The 19,558-nt window shown below is 44.9% G+C and overlaps 1 protein-coding gene and 1 long non-coding RNA gene across 2 annotated transcripts in view; one reads left to right on the top strand and one right to left on the bottom strand.

Annotated features, from left to right (window-relative positions):
• Positions 1-323: 323 nt before the first annotated feature.
• The window catches only part of LOC149992425 (uncharacterized), a 20,607-nt gene continuing 1,372 nt past the window's right edge, over positions 324-19,558 (bottom strand). The window contains exons 2-3 of the long non-coding RNA XR_016508310.1: positions 2,299-2,404; positions 324-1,359 (exon numbers count right to left, since the gene is read on the bottom strand). This is a non-coding gene — a long non-coding RNA (uncharacterized LOC149992425). The remainder of the gene's footprint in view (positions 1,360-2,298; positions 2,405-19,558) is intronic.
• Positions 17,136-19,558, top strand: part of SPMIP3 (sperm microtubule inner protein 3) — a 14,771-nt gene continuing 12,348 nt past the window's right edge. Inside the window, exon 1 of the mRNA XM_090263446.1 lies at positions 17,136-17,191. Within this exon, the coding sequence (XP_090119572.1) occupies positions 17,136-17,191 (56 nt within the window). The remainder of the gene's footprint in view (positions 17,192-19,558) is intronic.

Raw genomic sequence — 19,558 nt, 5'->3', positions numbered from 1 at the left:
CACTAACCTAAATGGAATATTTTTGCACATGGGATCTGGAAGTTCAGATTATGTAAGGCTAATTAGTTTGCTTTGAAGTACTTGAGAGAGATTGTGGACAGCCCTACCCACCAGGATTCTTCTGGTATCAGCCGAAACATAGGCACTAAACTTATGGACATTATCTCAGCCGTGTTTTGTGAATTTGAATCCCAGAGACAAGGGAAACAAAATCAAAAGTAAACAACTGGTATTTCCTCCTTGAAACAGATGGAATTTATTAGCAAACATTGTTCAATTCAAGAGGGTCACTGGCTAGGCCCCGAAGGTATTTTTCACAGGAAGTCTTTGCCACAGAGGAATGTGGCCTGTGTGTCCCTGGCCACTGAGCACAGTGTCAGGGTTGTTGGCTTTCCCAGAGCTGGGTCCTCCCGGTAGCAGTAAAAAGGAGCCATCTCAAGTTCAGCATAAATCCATAGGCTGGGAGGCCAGCTGGGGTTATTTTGACTCCAAGACTAAAATGGCGTCATGTGGATATGGCAGCCTCGGTATGTGGCCCATACAATGAAGTCCAGTGCGTAGTTAGCCTGATGTTGCTGGGGTGCTTGTTTTTTAAGTCAGAAGAAAGATAAATCACTTCTTCAATGAAATGTTATTATAAATATCAACAGTATAATAATAAAATGTTTGGGTTTATCTTGTCATCTCCCCCACCCCCACTCCAATGTTCTTAACAGTAAAAGGACACTAATTTCTGAAGATAGAGGGGTGACAGGAACCCCAGGTCATGAGTTGGCAATGGGTCCCATTTGCACATTATTGTACCTCTCGGACAAAGAGGCAGTTGTATTTCTGGGTAACAAGATTCACCAAATAAAGTTACAGATGCCCAGTTAAATTGAAATTTCACATAAACAATGAATAATTTTTTAGTGTATCCCAAATATTACATGGCATCCCATAAAGTATGTCTCAATTAGTGCAGGATGGCCTGTGTTTCCCCCAGCAATTTTATTGCACTTTGAGTGAAAACGGTTGGATTATGCCAAGGGGTATGCAAGGTGAGGGGAGCCAACAATGGGGCTGCAGGTGACAACAGAATAAGGGCCATAAGTCCAAGGAGAAGCGACAAAGAGGTAACTAAAACTGAGGTAGACAGCCAGACAAAACTGGACTGCCCAATTAAATAGAAATACATTTTAAGCAGAGCTTACCTGCCAGAATAGACCGGGAGATTTGGCTTGGCAGACGGCTCAGGTGAGGCACAAGTAGCTGCTGCAATGAACGCGTCCTGATGTGCCATCCAAGAGAAAGTGGGACACGGTGCGACCGTGTCGCCATGTTTTTCCCCAGTGAGAAATGGGCAATGTTACTGTTGACCTGTGGTTTTAGAATTTTAATAAGTCGAGCGAGCCTTCACTGTGATTAAATTACTCTCCATGAGGATGTTGGTAGAAAGATCCATCGGCCATGGTCAAACCAGAGCAACAAAATTTCCCAGTGACCTTTTGTGGGTCCTTGTGTGCCAGGGATCAGCGCCAAGGGGCAAGTACCCACGGGTCCCTCAGGGCAATAAATTCTGTCCCCATGTGCCCATCCAGGTAATGAGGAGGCTTTGTCCTATAAAGCTGCAATAATTAAACCAGCGTGCAACAGTGACAGGACTGACAGATCAAAGAAGTAGTACTAAAAGTCTCTTTTGGCTTCCTGTGATATAATCATATAAAATGGAGTAAACCCTAAGTACTCAGTCAACGATGGTGGGACAAGCAGCTCACCATTTGGGGAAAAATCATAAACTTGTCCCTTGAGGAGGATTAAGTGAACATAACTGTCTTTTCACTTGGTCATCTAAATGGTCAGAGCAGCTCTCCTCAAAAAAAGTAAGCCCCAAACGGCCCACTCTCCCCAACCTTTCTTTCTAATGAGATACAAGGCCACCTCCGGGGTGATGCTTCAGGAGCCAGGCACCGACTCAGTGAGGTGGGGAGATGCAAAAGAGGACATAAAAGGAACATGAACAAATGACAGCCTACCTTTCTCAGGAAACTTGAACTTGCCTTCCGAGGCAAGTATATAAACCAATGTATGCATATTCAACCATCTGAAAGGGTGCCCTGATTTATAAGTCCCTGAAAAGACTCGATGGTATCCCCAGCTCTACATGTGGCCTGAAAAATTGCTAATGAGAAAATGAGATATGAAAGTACTATCTTAAAAAAGAGAAAGGAAGATTCCCTGGCTGGTGTGGCTCAGTGGATTGAGCGCTGGCCTGCAAACCAAAAGGTTGCCAGTTTGATTCCCAGTCAGGACACATACCTGGGTTGTGGGCCAGGGCCTCAGTTGGGGTGTGTGATAGAGGCAACCAATCGGTGTTCTTGCACTGCTGTTTTTCTCCCTCTCTTTCTCCCTCTCTTTCTTCTCTCTAAAAAATAAATAAAATCTTTTTAAGAAGTAAAAAAAGAGAGAGACAGATCTTCAAACCTCTGCTTTTATTACCTGAAAGGTTCCACCCCACTGTCACATTCAATCACAGACATTCAATGCATAAAACAGTTTGGAATCTGACTCAGAAGATCAAGCTCTTTGACCTTGGAAAGTCCCTGCTGTTTTCCTGGCTTCTGTCTCTCCTAACACACGGGGGAGGCACCCGGGCTCTTTGGGGTTGACTGAGGTTTTGATTCTGTGATTCTATGGTCCCTAAAAATGCATTCTCTGATAGCCAAGTCAAAAGCGAGGCAGGCAAGGTTGCTCAATCTCTTTATTTCAAACAGTGCCACTATTGCCCTGGCCAGTGTGGCTCAGTGGGTTGGGCGTCATTCCACAAAGTGAAGGGTTGCTGGTTCAATCCCGGTCAGGGCACATATCTGGCTTACAGGCCTGGTCCCTGTGGTTAGAGCACATGGGAGAGGCAACCAGTGGGTGTTTCTCACACTGATGTTTTTCTCCCTTTCTTTTTCCCTCCATCCCCGTCTCTCTAAATAAATAAATAAAATCTTAAACAAATAAAACAGTGCCACTATCATTAACATTTCAGGTTAATGTGCCTGAGTCTGGGAAAACAGAAACAAAAATCTTAAGAGAAATGACTTGGAATCCTCTCTCCACCTTCTCTGGATTTCTCTGTGCCCAGACCTGGTTGGACTTTTTGGTTTTTAGGAGTAATTCAGAAAGACCAGAGGCAGTATTTGTATAAGGCTACAGATTTTATAGCAAAAATCAGGAAAAAAATCGTCTACTACTCAATTCTTTTCTTTCTTCCTCTTGTACTGAGGCCCACTGAACTGGTTTGCTAAGCTTCAAAATTATTATAAAATTTTGATTGGTTCTTGAGAAGACTTTCAAAGAGCAGTGCCAGGGCAGACTGGGACAGCAGAGGACAACTTCAAGTGCAAAGAATGCCCTGTGTACACACTCTGCTGTGAACCATTCAAAAAATCATGAATCAGAGATGACAAGTGACCACAGAAGTAATTTCCTTTATTCAAACATTTCCTTGGTGGCTTAGAAAACAAAGTTTGTTTTCGGGTGGGAGCACATACCACAGCTGTGACTCAGTCCTGACTCAAAGCTCCCTGACCAGTCACTTTATAAAGAGAAAAATACTACTCAGGCTGGTGCGCCAGCTTCCAGAGAACTTGGGGTAAACGGCTTCTCTGCACCGCAGAATATAGGACTCTTCTTCATCATTTCCTCTTTTCTTTTTTTTTTTTTCAATTACAGTTTACATTCAATATTACCATTTCCTCTTTTCTTCTTTAATAAACCCATTTGGGAGGAATTTTAGGAAAGGTTCAAAGCTTAGCGAAGTATGCTCCCAGTCCCCACATCTAGAGAAACGATAAGGATTCAATGTCCTCTGTGAAGTACTGAGAAGAGTGCCTAGGACAAAGGACCTGCTCAACCAGCGTGTGCCATTCTTATTCATTATTAATATTTCATTGAAAATCCTGCCCAATGTCTCTCTACAGTCTCACTTTTCTCTGCCCTCCACTCTGCATGTGACTATACGTGACTTGCATCCTGGTTGTTGTGGGTTATATTGTGCCCCCACCCCCAGTTTGTATGTTGAAGTCCTAACCCTCACTGTTTCAGATCGTGACCTTATTTGGAATGGGGTCATTATACATGTCTTGACTTAAATTAAGATGAGGTCAGTGGGCTGAATTCGTAATCCATATGGCTGGTGTTCCTATTAAAATAAAATAAAATAAAGAATAGAATAGAATAAAATAATAAAATAAAGTAATATAAAATAAATAAATAAAATTAAAGAATGGAATAGAATAACAAAATAAAATAATATAAAATAAAATAATAAATAAAATAAAATAACGCGGACACAGAGACAGAGGCACAGAGAGAAGATGCTGAAGAGCTCTGGAGAGACCATCTCGTGAACGTGAAGACTGAGATGGGTTGATGCTTCTACAAGCTAAAGAACACCAAAGATTTCCAGCAAAACAGAAAAGAGAAGAGAGTCAAGGAGCACATTCAGGACCAGCCCTGCCCCACCTTGATCTTGAACTTCTAGCCACCATAACTGTGAAACAATAAACACCTGTTGCTTAAGCCACTCAGCATGCGGTACTTTGTTACAGTAACCCTACCACTCCTAACACTGGGGCATGGCTTGAACTTCGTCTCTGCGGTAAACTTTACCTGGAAAAACTTCCCCCATTCCTGCTATTGATATATTTCAAATACCACATTTGCTGGCTCAGTTACATGCAGTCAGAATTAACCCTTTTCCTGCTGTTCTCTTTATGTGTTCTTCCACCTGAGTGATGAGGGGCCACACCTGTTCCCCAGGGATTAGCTAGGGTGCCGGTCTCCAGAAAGGCAGAGAGATAGATCGGAATCACCTGGAGTTCCCTTTCCTACCTAAAGGTATAATTTTCTTGGATACTTCTCCCTCCCCTAGAGACAACATGGGAGCCAAAGGAGAATGAGCAGGGAAGGGCAATGCTACTCCCACCACGATGCGTCTCAGCCAGGTACCCTAACGTACCCCCCTGGAGTGGATTCCGCTATTGGAATTTGATCACTAAGTTAAAATTTTCAATTACAATGTCATGAATAAGTCACTGGGGGCCCTTTGTTAAAGCAGAGAATAACACTATAGGAAAGGCAGAATGGGATTAAAGGAGAGGAGTGGAAACAGCCATCGTTTAATTTTGCAATCCACAGGGTGAAAACAATGCTGATAGGATAGATGCAGCCACCTGCTGTGTTCTGCTTGCTCAGGGCCTGCAAGTGAGGAAAGTCCCCATTACAAACGTTTTCTCTTCAAAGAAATGGGAGGCCTGGCAACACTGGGCCCATTTCCCCATAACAGCAATAACGTATCAGAGCCAAGCAGCAGCTGGCCCTTTGCAGGGGTTTAAACACACACACACACACACACACACACACACACACACACACACATCTGCAGGACACCCTCATTACAGTCTCCTGACCACTTCCACTCACACACTTGCCTGGCTCCTCATTCGAGGCATCTGAGTTTTCTGACTCTTCGGAATGGAGTTTCAAAGACCCCTTAATTCTTCTCAAATCTTCTCTCTTTCCTCCTCAATCTCTTTCCAAGCCTCTTCACTCCCAATAGGCAAGTGTGGTTTTTCTGTCCTGAGACTCTCATTCGATTATTTTTATACAACACCTTAGGCAGGACCCGGACAAGAGTCACCAACCTTGCCATGAGGCATGAAAAGTAAAAGACCAAGAGTCCAGAGAACTAAAGTTTTGCTCTAGATCTGCCGGTAGACAACCTGGTAACCTCTGGATACTGAGCACCTGGCACCATGTACATAGTGGGGGTTCAGAATGGACAAGCAAACCTCACTTGGTCTTAAGCAGTTTCCTCGTTGTAACCAGATGGTCTCCAGGGTGCATTCAGCTCTACTTTTTGTGCTTCTGTACTAGCGAAGGAGATTTCCTGGTGGGTTCAGATGGCTGCATGACAGGGTGGTGGGCAGGGACCCTGAAGTGTGCCTAGTGGAAATGCCAGTTGGCTGGAGTTTGTAAACCTCTCTTGCTCCTGTGCTCAGTCTGCATATACGCAGAGTAACAAGATGCATCCTGGTCTCCTGGCTGAGCATTCCCTGAGGTTAGAAAAATGGTACCACTCTCACTATGTTGGTTACAAATAGAGAAGCTTAAAATGCTCACTCCTCTGTGAGAGCCTGCACGGACCTCAGATTGCATTAGGATCCTGGTAATTAACATCCTGGATGCAGATGGTGGATGGGGAGTGAAGGCAGGGCAACATTAGGACCCAGCGAGGCTCCTGTCTGTGTTACAGAGGTTACCAGGTAACTCTCAGCCCATTTTCAACTCTCTTGTGAAGGTACTTACAGGCATCAACTTACTTCTGTGTTATTTTATCTCTAAATTATTATATGGCCTTGAAAACACTGACTGATGGCTTTCCAGAAGAGAGATCAAAGTTCAGTCACACAAAAGAAAAGATTGTCCCTAAAGAACAGCCCAAGGCGGGGTGCCCTGAAGGCACAGAGCCACACCCATCCCTTAGTCCTCTGGTCATCAACAGTCATGATCTTTCTGCCATCTGCCAGAACAGACCGCAAGGACTACGTGAACAGCTTGCCAAGAGAAAGCCTGGACCCAGGGCCACGAAGCTGGCTTTCTGATATTGTCACCCACCCAGCCTCACAGCTCAGCATCCCTCCTCTCAGCTAAGTCATTGGGTATCATGTACAGGTATTAGGATTTGTTCTATCTGAAGCAGGACTTTACCAGCCTCAGACCCATCTCGCTGGGACTCAACACGAAGTCTGTGGTCCTTGTTATCCAGCACTGGTCTGGACCCTGGCGATGCTAATGGGGCTCCTGCTTGGTTCCCCAGCTTGACTCTCCCTCCCCCAAAATGTGGTCCAATTCCTATCATAGGCCTCTGGATTTTTTCATTTTTTGGTAACCACCAGAAATGTCCCCCACCCCCATACCACCTGGATTTGAGGCTCTGCCCAATGCCCTTCTGGAGGAGTGGAGGGAGGAGCTAACATTTCCCAAGTGGCTTCAAAATACCAGCCACTTTGACATGTGTTATCCCTTTATATCCTCTTAGCAGTTGTACAAGGCTGATCTAGTCCCCAATATACAGGTGAACAGCACTGAAGCTACTGAAGCTCAGAGACAATCAAGACATTGCGCAAGGTCACCTGGCTTGAAAGCTCTAAATTCTTAACACTCCATCCTGGGCCTCCCAGGGACTGATGCACAACTCTGACAGCCGCTGAGCCTGGCCCTGACCTGCCAGCCACCTCCCTGACACCCAACAACGTCCTAAGTGCTGCTCACCTCAGATTTGCCACAGTTCCATCCCTTCCTCGCATGGGGTCCCTCACTCTGGTGCCTTGACCTCATGTTGCCAGCCAGCCTTTGGGAAAAAGGCAAACTCTGAAGTCACACCTGGCCTTGACATTGACTTGGCTACTTCAGAGCTTGCTCTGTGACACAGAGCGAGTTCCTTTGCTTCTCTGAGCCTTGGCTTCCTCATCTGGAATGTGTGGGAATAAAGCTTAGCTCAAAGAGTGGCTGTGAAACTCACTACCAGAACCAATAAGTAGAGAGAGACAAGGATTGACTCTTTCTGAGTGCTTTATTCGGATGCCGGTGGTCTGAGAAGACAGTGAGTTATGTACCTTCAAAAACTGTCTTCCCATCTCCTCTCCAGCAGATATTTTTATAAGAAGAAAGAGTAGGTAAGGGGTTTGGAAAAAGAAGGTTAATGGGATAAGAGTGGCAGCCCAGCAGCAATTTTCCTAGTCCTTCTTTGTCGACCAATAATTGTTTGTTTGTGTTTCCACGCTGGAACACAGTGGCTTGCAAGACCCCTTGGGGCACGAAGGTTGACTTGCTCATCAACCTCCTGGAGTCCTATAGGTCATACTTTCCAGTTCCTGGAAAAACAGCTTTCCACTGCTTTAATCTCCTAAACCTTTCAACCAGGACTGAAGCTGGAATCTTTACGTCTTGAGTTCCCCTATCAGTTGCACAGATGCAAATCTGACTGCTCTCTAAAATCCTGAACTTAACGGTGGGGCTCAGCGGATTGAGTGCCGGCCTGTGAACCACACGTTGACATTTCTCTTCCTCTCTTTCTCCCTCCCTTCCCCTCTCTCTAAAAATAAATAAATAAATGAAATCTTTAAAAATACATTAAGTAATATAATAAAATAAAATATTGACTTTAAAAGCTTATTGCTTTGGCCGTGGTTCTTGACTTTCGGTTTCAATATCTTTGTTTTAAAGATGAGTTTAAAAGGAAAAAAGGCTGAAATGGCCCTTGCAGAGGGTTTCCCAGATGATATTGCTGTTGAAAGCACTCAACTGCGTTGTATACAAAATAGGCGATAATAATGTCACCGGCGTTTATTAAGAATGCAGCTCTGTGCGACAAAGGCGAAGGAACCCGTGGCGGTCTGTAAGCACAGCTCGCCATCCTGTCTCTCTCCAGGAGGGCTCTCAGCGCCCACTGCTAACGGTTTTCTCCAGGCTCCACCACTGTTTTTCGTTGTTTAAAGACACACGTTAATTTAAAGTCCCCTCCCATTCTCTCTGTAAATTACAGCATTCAGAGGAAGTGGCGGCTGCTGTAATTAAGACACAGTTAATTGCCTATCTCCTTAATTGCAATGATATGATTTTGACAGTTTGGTAAATAAGAATTGTTTGAGTTCCACTGGCGATTGCAGCCTCCCTCACAAGGGCTGAGTCACCCACTTCCCGGACAAAGTGCGGCGTCCAGGGAGACGGGGTGGGACAGGAACCGTGAGTTACCTGCAGTCCCCTCTCTTTCTGCAAGAACCTCCCCAACATCACCTGTTCTGCTGCCCAATAAACTCCTCCCAGGAGTTTCCTCTCCATTAACCAGCCATTGCATGAGATGACAAAATGGAGAGCCACAGAAGCGGAGGGCCTGGGCACAGTGGGACACCCCGCTGTCAGACAAGGAAACAGACAAGTCAGGAGGCCACGCAGTGACACCCAGCCCCAGCCTCTGATCCCAGCCTTCCCACTGCACCCGAAGGCTGCTCCACAGAGGCTGAGAAGGATGATGGTTCAAAGCAAGACCTCAGGGACCACACAGACCTGCATCCGTGTAACGATAAGCAAGTTCCTGAATGTTCTCAGGCCTCATTTGCTTCCATTACAAAATGGATTTTGCAGTACTCATCTCATCAGACTGTGAGAATAAAGAAAAATAATCTTACCAAGTGCTTTAGTAACATGTCAGGCTGGTGGTAGGAGCTCAACAACTGGAAGTGACTCAGCGAGTCTGACTCGTGTTCCCAAACTTACATAATTAATTTATTCGCATTTCTTCATTTTCCATCAGCTTAATTTTGATTATGATCCACGTTCTAGGTTCCCATCTAAGGCCATTTCTTCTAGGGTCTGGCACTTACCAATGACAGTGTGTCAAGGAGCCTGAGCCCGAGTGAAAAACTAGACTCTGGCTCCATCAGAGTCCATCGGAAAAACTGGACCTATTGTTCAAAGCCTCCTAGGGAGGCAAGGAGAAGTGCTTGCACTTGCCTGTCATTCCACATGTGCTGCAAAGAAAGGGAAGAGAAACAAACCAAGTTTCCACCATAACACGGTACCAATGCTCACGTCCTGCCACGGTTATCATTAGCGCTAAAAGCGTAACCGCGAACTGACTGCATTGTGACAACCGTGTTAGGCCTCCCAGAGGCCATGCCAGGCTTGGGAATTTGAAAACAATGTTAGTGACAATGACATCTGACTCTTTCTCAGCGCCACTGTGTTTGCACTCAAATCCCTGTCCCGTCCTAAGTAAAAAGTGAAGGTACATTGGTATACAATACTTAAGGCTTTTTTTATTTTCCCAACAAAGGAATGAATGAAGGGGAGCGGGTAGAAAAGTCCTATTTAAAAGCAAGATTGCCCTTCAGAAAGGTAGATCTTGTCCTGCTCAACCCATATCTGGGTTTGGCTCTGCAGAGGCAGCTTAACCACGATACAAGCTGACTGCACTTTTATTGAAACCAAGTCCAAAGGAGAGCAGTCAAAGCTTGTTTGGGCGGCTCCACATCATGAAGGAGCCAGACTTCTTTACACTCACTTTTCGACCAACCTAATGCATGGCTTCTGTTGCGTAGTCCCAGGACTGATCGAATCCCAGCCTCTCATCTGCATTTTTACCCAGCAGGACGGAGAAGGCCATGCCTCTTTCTTTCAAGATATTTCCCAGAGACCGCACAAAACACTTGCAGTTGCGTTTACTTGGCCAGAATTAGATATAGAGCCACATGCAGATGTGACAAAGACCCGTCTGGCCGCGCAGCCTGCTGCCTCTAGTGCAGGCCTCTCTGGGCGCTGTAATGCTCATTCTCTGGAGGCCGGGACCCCCAGGCAAAGACCCCACAGACAGCACAGCTTCCAGCCAGCCCTGTGTCCACCTAACTTCTGTAGAACCGGCGTCCGTCCAGCCGGCGCTGGCAGAGTCAAACACTAGGCACCGAGAATTACAGTGGAGACATGTTGGTATTGATGAATGATGCCACCCAGAACAAGAAGCTAATGCTCAAAAGCCCGGAGCCCCCGACGGCATGTAGGTTACAGATTCCATAGGGCAAAATCACAAGGCACTGGGTTAGAATTCAAGGTCGTGCTCGGAGCCGATTGGTTGTAGGTGAGGTCAGGCTGATGAATCATCCCTTCAGGCCTTGAGGACAGCTCTGAGGTCTGCTCCTGTGTCCCTCTGTCTGGTCTCATGGGAAAGTAGCCGGGAGGTGGGCCTCCCCTTAGGGCTCAGGAGCTGAAACCTAACTTTAATCCAGGTGTTACGTTTAGCCGGCCAGAGGTCCAACCCCGTGACCATTAGTCAGGTCCTGTCTACTGCCCCCTGCTGCCTCAGGGATTGCTCATTATCAGGGGAAGGGCTAGGTCTCTGAGAGATATACAGTATTCCCTCACTGATCGTGGGTATTATGTTCTAGAGCCCCCTGCGAAGTAGGAACCTTACATTTATTCTACACTCTTAAACCTTTGTAACTTTAACAACATATGTATACAGTACCACAAAATCCCACGGTATAGAGAAAAATCTGCGATAAATAATTAAATATAATATTTTTTAAAATCCCGCGATACAGTGAGGCTGTGATAAGTGAACTGCGATATAGAGAGGGACTACTGTATAGAGAGAGAGAGGGAGACGATGCCTAGAGCTGGGATTTAAAACTAAATTAATCAAAGTCATAAGGACAACTAGGTTTCACAACCAGCCAACATAGCTGTCACCAGCCAATCAGCAGCCTCACACAGGGACTGGGGCCATCCCTACTTCCTCAATCCCAACTTGCCAAGGGCAAAACGTGCCAATCCAGCCCCACCCAGATTGTTGACCTTATGTGGTCCTTGCAATAATCTTTATAGAAAAGGACATACTAGAGATTAAATAACCTGGATTATTTGCTCACATGGTTTTTCTTTCCACACTGATTTTCACCCTTTCTTTCCTGTGCAGCTGGGCTTTCATGGGGACCAAAGGACCCCTAGCAAAGTTGCTAACCCAGAGTGCATCACAATGCCCTTTGAGTGATGTAGAGGGATCAGGCCCCATAAGTCTGCAGTGTGTCTTTGCTGCACAGCTAACACCAGGAGGCAGCCAGAAAAACCGCTGTCCTCAGAAGACTAGTTTTTAAAGCCAGAAGGTCTCCACCCACTGCAGCCCAAGCAGGTAACTCCAGCACAGCTGTCGCTGCCTGTACCTCTCTCTCCTCTCACTTCGAGGTTGCATTACTGAATAGCTGGCTGCATTTTGAATGGTCTAGAGACTGGAGCTCACCATTTAAAGAAATGTTATGGCAAACCTTTTTTAAAACCAAGAATTCTTTTACAAAGTGAATAGTCATACTCAGATTGGAATTACTGGAATGGTTTTAGCTCCACATTTTTTTTTCTTAGAAATGGGGTATATATACCTACATTAAGGTATCTAATTCTCTCTGACACAAGAGCAAAGCTTAAAGACTATTCACTAGATTACCAGGGCACTGAGATGATTGATTGATGGATTTTTTAAATTTATCCATTTATTGCAAAGGATACGTCCGTCGAGCACTTCCTTGGATGGGCAACACTTCTCATGACAGTGAGACAGGAAAAGGACTCAGAGTGAAGACTGGGGCCACCAAAACAATATGGTTCCAACACCTAGGAGTTTACATGGCAGCTGGAAAGGCAAGACACCGCATGAACTCCTGTCTTCCTCTTTGAAGACTCTCTAGAGCAGTGGTTCTCAACCTTCCTAATACCACGACCCTTTAATACAGTTCCTCATGTTGTGGTGACCCCCAACCATAACTAAAGCATAGTGATTAATCACAAAAACAATATGTAATTATATATGTGTTTTCTGATGGTCTTAGGTGACCCCTGTGAAAGGGTCGTTCACGACCCACAGGTTGAGAACTGCTGCTCTAGAGCCTTGTCCAAGCCTGGCCCAAAGTTGTCACTCATTAAGTAGTTTCTGAAATGATAGAATTAATAAATGAATTCAGAAACCAATAAACCAACGAGGAAAGGTCTTAGAGCCACTATGCAACATACAATAGAATTAATCAAAGGATTTTGGAAATCAAAATAGAGAAGTTGTAGGAGACAATACAGGACTTGAATGAGGCCTAAAGAACAGGTGGACTTCAGACTAGAGAGGAGGCAGCAGAATTCATAGTAGGGTTGGCGGGAGGGTGCAAGGGGAGGAAGAGGTGGGTAACCAACCTTCCTGAGCCAGGAAGGCTGGCTTCCTGAGGAAACAGAAGCAATAAAGGATTTTCAAAGTAACTCGGTTACTGAAAACCCTTTCCTAACCATTTTCTCACAACTCGTGTGCAAAGACAGCTGGGAAAGCGCCCCGCCCCCACCCCTTCTCTCCAGGGGCCCGAGTTCCCCCACACCTTGAGGATAGATGCCACACCAAGAAAAGGGGCCCCCAGGACTCTGGGTCTGTATACATTTAGAAAGTCAATTGTTGCCGTTTATTCACCAGTTTAAATGCTGCTCCCAGACTATTCCTCAAGTTTTCCCAAAATTACTAGATAAATAATATTAGAGTCTTGAGACCCTGACTCAATATCCTGCCTCCACCCCTTCTCTGGACACATTAATTAAATGACAACTTGCTAGTTATCATATAACTGAGGTTCACAAGCTGATTACTAGGTAATTACTGCTGGTTCCATTTGATATTGTCCTGGGAGGGCCCAACCTTTGATTAAACAAACATTATGTTTAACTCTCTCCTACCATAAAAATGGATGCCATTTTTAAAAAATGTTTTCTCAACCTTGGAAAGCCCATCTCCATGAGGAAAGCTTCCCACGTTTTCCTATCAGGGACAATGTCCAGGTTTTCAGACACAAAGGTGGCACCTGTTAGTAGGGTCTTTTTCTTTATACTTCTTTTCTTTTTTTTTTTTAATTTATTTATTTTTAGGGATAGAGGAAGGGAGGGAGAAAGAAAGGGAAAGAAACACCAATGTGTGGTTGCCAATTGCGCACCTCCAACTGGGGGCCTGGCCCACAACCCAGGCATGTGCCCTGACTGGGAATCGAACTGGTGACCTTTCAGTTCACAGGCTGACGCTCAATCCACTGAGCCACACCAGCCAGGGCACGGGCTCTATTTTAAGTGGAGTGATAGGCAGGCCTCACCAAACAACACAGAGGAAGATTAAATATTAGAATTAAGAATACTCCATAGCAATGTAGAAAAATTTTCATGATATATTGTTAAATGAAAACCAAAGAACATAAAATAGAATGTCTGCTATGGTTTCAAGTATTTGAATATATATGTATACAAAACATAAAAAATGAAGATAGTTGTTGATAAATGGTTTTAACATTATTTTTTAAATTTACTCTAGTCACATTATGTTTTCGGTTTTTTTAGAAAAGGAGCATGTTTAAGGTTCCCTGGTCTAATTCCACATTTAATGGCAGGTAGGATAAGAATACAGAGAGAGCTCATGTTTGCTCTGGAGGAATTTTTCTTGGGGCACACCTGAGGAAGAATTTTCTATTAAGGCAGCTAACAAAATTATATCTTTTCAAGGAGATGAAGGTTTTGCTACTCATGGTACAGAGAGCAGGCTATGCAGTGTTGGCTGTGAGAATGGAGATGATGTCTAGTTTAACATGTTCATAGTTCTCACATTCAGAATTGGTGTGTGAATCTGTTTTTTATTTTTAAACAAAATTTATTGGGGTGATATGGGTTCATAAAAGCTGGCTCTTGGTGATGCTTATAAATCTATTTTTTTCAGACTGATTAAAATAAAATGCCCAGATATATCTTACTGCAAACTACATTTTCTTATGCGCTCAAGAGATGGTAACTAATCACAGAAGATGAGATTTGGTATTCCTTATAAACATGGTAGAAGAATTCTACAAATATGAACAAGGTTGGGTCTGTGACCCCTCCCAGACAGTGGTCTGATTATTCTGGGCGCTTGGACTCTGTGGGCTGTTATGTATCCCTCTGAATATTTTTTTATGGCATGGCTGACACGTGGCAACCCAGGACTGCAGTGATGATTCAGAACCTCTAGGCTCTGAGCAATCCCCCCATCATCAAGGGCACACTTGCTATTGTCTCTGTCAGGAGCACACGTGTCCTGAATATTTTGCATTCTTCTCTCCAGCATGTCACTGCTTCAGAGCTCCATCGTGTTGACTCATATTTTCTCTTCGGTTCTTTCTTCCTTCCTTTTTGTTTTATAATCATACCAATGCTAAAAGCAAAAACACATTATATAATGAACAGGCTCTACTGGATTGCCAAACTATTCTGTTATAATGCAGTCTTGTTTGAAGTGTTCCCAGCTGCTTGAAAAACTCAGAGGTTAAATAGAGCAGCTCACTGGCCTGAGGACAATGAGTCCAGTTTTGACTCTAAAACAAGAGAGATAGAGGCTTCACTCACTTTAATCCAATCCTCTCTCCCTCCTGGTTTCTACTGCTTCCAGTTTTATTTTGGCTGATGGTCTGGGTGCTCTGTGGTTCCTTCAATATAACAATAGGAGTTAAAATAAATGTTTCTGGAGCCAGACAGGTTCCAATCCCGGTTCTTCAGTGACTTTGTACAAGTTATTTGACCTCTCCGTAGTGCTTGTGGGAAAATAGTGGCGATACTTCACAAGGTTCCTAAGAGGCTAACTTGCGTTAATACATGTCGCCTGATAAATAACACATGCTCACACATAGAACTCCTATTTCTCTTGTCAGACGTGCTTTTTAGGTTACAGAACATTCACACATACATTATTGCCTCAATTAACCCTCCAGACAGGTTGTGATCATCAGTATACAGGGCAGTGGCTGTAGTCCATTTGGACAGTTATAACAAACCACCATAGACGTGGTTTATAAACAACAGAAATGTATTTCCCATAGTTCCTGAGGATGAAAGTCCAAGATCAGACTGCCAGTGTAGTTGGGCTCTGGTGAGGATCGTCTCCTGGGTTGCAGGCTGCTAACTTCTTATTTTGTCCTCACATGGTGGAAATAGGACTAGGGATCTCCCTCAGGGCTCTTTCATAAGGGCACTAATCCCATTCACGAAGGCTCCATCCTCACGATTTAATTGGATCCCAAAGGGCCCACTTCCTACTACCATTCATCCCATTGGGGTTAGGGTTTTAACATATTAATTTCAGAGGGGACATAAACATTTAGCCACAGGTCACATGGGTCGCAGTCCAATGTTTTCCTGCTACACTGTTTGCCACGTTCATGTAAATCAGACGCTCCGATGTGTTTGTACAGTCATGCGCCACACAAGGATGTTCCGGTCAATGATGGACTGTATACACGATGGTGGTCCCATAAGATTATAATAGAGCTGGAAAATTCCTACCACCTAGTGACACTGTAGTTATTGTAACATTGTGGCACAAAGCATTCCTCACATGTTGGCAAAGATGTAAACAAACCTACTGTACTGCCTGTTGTATAAAAGTCTAGTACATACAGTGATAGTACTGGGCTGTACCATCTAGGTCTTTGTAAGTACCCTCTATGATGTTTGCACAACAAAATCACCTAACCACGAATTTCTCAGAACATGTCCCTGCTGTTAAGCTGTGTATAACTGTATATACACAATATATACTCTTACTACAACATTCATAAGGAGCTCTAAGGCACTCAGTTTCCCTCCCTATTGTTGACTCTGTCAAGTAAGTATTTAAAGGTAGTGGTTTTCTGTGGCAAGTCTTTTCTTTAGTAGATAATCATATGCAATAGAAAAATTCGTTCCAGAAAAAATATATATATTTAAGTTCAAGGTCAGTACAGGAAACAGAAGGGGTTTGATATAGATAATGAGGTGCTCACAAAATCATTAGGAGGTGTGGAGGGGCAGGCTCTGGGGGAGGCCTCCATGAAGGTTCTAGAACATCTCCACAAACTGACCCATCATGGAAGCAGCTACTTATGCCTTAATCGGTAAGCTGCCTCCAGAACAACTGAGTTCAAGAACTTACTCCCAAAGCTACCGCCACTGCCACTGCAGCCACCTCTCCACACTCATAAACACAGGGTTCGGTTGCTGCCTTCAGCGCAGTTATTTCTTAACACTCCCGAAGCTGGAGATTAGGCAATGGAGTTCCACTGCAAAAAAAACATGTGCCATATCTTCACACCCATCTTGCCAGTAGAAAAAGTCAAAACAGGAAGAAATGGCCTCGATCTCATTTCCACCTTCCAGATCTCACTCAAGTATATCTGATTAGAGGAATCTAATTCATAACAGAACTCTAGCTGCAAGGGAGTCTGGGAAATGTAGTCCTCAGTCTGAAAGCTTGTGCAGCAGGAAGGCACCTTAACAAGCATGAGAAGGAGCACTAAGTGCCCAACTGGCACAGAATTTTTTATTTTTAAAGAAAAGCATATCTGTATTCATTGGTTTATGCTTGCCATTCCTTTTTGCTCCTTTACTAGTCTATTTCCTTAAATAGTCTAGCAGAAGCTAAAGATAGATAATCTTCTACTTTCAAGAAGGTCTTTGTAGTATTAAATAGCTCACACCTGGGAATGTGTATAAACTTGCCATGTAAACTTCCATTTTTTTTTTCCAGAATCTCATTCATCATGGCTGCCATGCAGCTACGAGAATTTGTTGACCGCCGCCCAATGATCCCACCCAGGTGATGTTCTTTTAGATGCAGACAGGCACCTGGGGAATTGGAATTGTTTACCCTGCTGCTCTGTGATTGACAGGCAGCTGCTGCCAGAGGGTTCTAGTGAAGTTTCTTTGGGTTTAGTTGTTAAAAAGAAAAAAGAAAAAAATCCCACACTCATGGCAGAATCCAAGCAAACAAGCAACTCCAAATTCCCAAAAGATGGGAGGATATTGGTTTTGCTTGGGGAGGGCTTTAGCAAGAAGAATGAGGGATGCTTTTCCCTGCTTAGACTCAAACAAACTACTCCTGTGCTTCTGCCATGTGGGAGGCAACTGCACAGCTGGAAACTAGGGATGAGTTCCACTTCTTCTCCAAGTTCATCCATGGCCTAGGAATAGCAAGTTCTAGACATGTTTTATTGGCCTAAGTTCGTTCTGCTGGGAGAGATTGTATAACAAGCTGTAAATCCTAACTACGCCCTGCCTTTACCACCGGCTATGGGATCGGCAGAGATTTACAAGCTGTGAAACTGGAGCACAGAGCAAGTGAATCTCGGGTCAGCCCCCTGCAGTCCCATTTGTTTCATGGTTTTGAGCAAGCCTCGTGTTTAGTCTAGCACTTAGTTAATTTTAACTAATATTTAGTCAACAGAGATAAGTTCTTTTGCTTCCATAACTTACAGAAGAAGGAAGGAAGGAAGAGGAGTAAGGGAAGGATGCTTGGTTCCTAGATATTTTAAGAGACCTATTTCCCTCCCTGAAACCATGAAAGGAGGAAGCAGAGAGGCTTCCAGTATCTTCTGATTTCTGCCTCCCACAAGTGTTTGGTCTTTCCATGGGTGTTTGAGATCTGTTTTGTCCACAGTCGGGCGTATTCAACCGTGGTCTCATCTCCTGGGGAAAACGGAAACACATTTTCCTTGGCGGCTGCTGCCTGGGGCTTGGTGGAACCAAGTCAGTCCCTGGGCCTGGCCTTAGCCAGCCGGTGGGGAACCTGAGAATTTTGGTGGCACACGGTGTGACAGGCACTGACGTCCCAGGGCTGGGCTGGATTCAGTTCTCTGTGTCCATTCATCAGAGCCCCCACGAGGAGGCACACTGTCCGAGGGAGACTGGGTGACCCCCCGCCCCACCTTCAGTGCTCACTTTGGAGTAGGGTTTTGTCTACTTGCTGCCTTGGCAACAATAGCGGGTCCAGTCCATCAGCAAGTTCCCCAATCCCGTTTCCGGGATGGAGTTCCCGTGGGAATGTTTTTCGCCATCTCCATTGCCACCACTCCGTCCAGACCACTGTGCTGATCTACACCAGCCACCACCCCTGTCCTCCTACAATCCATCCCCCAGAACAAGCTTCATGAAATATAAATCACACCGAAGCCACCCCCCTTGCATAGAACTCCACAATCGTTGCATCTTGCCTAAAATCCACACTTGTTGACAGAGCCTACAAAGCCTTCCAGGGGCTGGCCCTGTGGGGCTCTCCAAAGCCCCATTGCCTTTCTTCCTTTCCTTCAGTAGGCCACACGCTTCCGTACCTCAGGGCTGGTGGACATGTCCCTTTCCCCTGGCTTGCTTCTTCCCCTCCCTGGCCTGCCCTGTCTGAACCAGCCGTCTGTCACCAGCAGGGCTGAGCTCATTGTCAGTTGCTCAGAGAGCTCTTCCTGGACCCCCCGCCTACAGCAGGTCTTCATCTGCCCACCTCCCCACCTCTGTTATTCTCCATCTCACACCCCTTTTGGAAACAGGACCCCGTGGCCATTATCACAACTTATTTTATCTCTCGTTGGTCTCTCCCACGGGAATAACAGTTAATACTCATGCAGCTCTTATTCCGTGGTAAGCACAGTGCTAAATGCATATAAACTTATTTAATCTTCACAACAATTGTGAGGTACACACGAGGAGGTACAAACGAGGCACAGAGTGGGTTAAGTGATACCCCAAGAGCCCACAGCTAGTAAGGAAATGGCAGAGCTAGGATTTGAACCCACCTGCCTGGCTCCAACATCTGTGCTCCCGACTCCCGCACTTTACACCTCCTGGTTCGCTCTCCTAGGGTGGGCTTGTCTGTCTCCCTACACCCTACCATCATAAGCTCTGCCTGGCTGACTGTCACACGTGGTAGGCCCCATGCACATTTCTTGGGAAAAAAAAAATGAAAATGATTGAATCAATGAGAAAAAAAATCATTCTGTCACTTATTTGTGGTTTGGTTCCCTGGTGATTGACAGTACCTGGAGAAGACCTGCCCTTCTGCTCACCCTTTGGCCCATGCCTTTATCCGATCCATCCTTCCCTGCCCAACCCTGGGGCTCATACTAGGGAAAACTGAATTACAAACCAGTAGGGGCAGCCAATAAAACAAATTATTAAATGGTTCACGAGTAGTACT

This window comes from Furipterus horrens, unplaced genomic scaffold, assembly GCF_987537825.1.
Source record: "Furipterus horrens unplaced genomic scaffold, mFurHor1.1.pri manual_scaffold_15, whole genome shotgun sequence".
Lineage (NCBI taxonomy): Eukaryota > Metazoa > Chordata > Mammalia > Chiroptera > Furipteridae > Furipterus > Furipterus horrens.
Note: the sequence above shows the minus strand (reverse complement) of the source record. Positions and strands in the feature narration are given on the sequence as shown.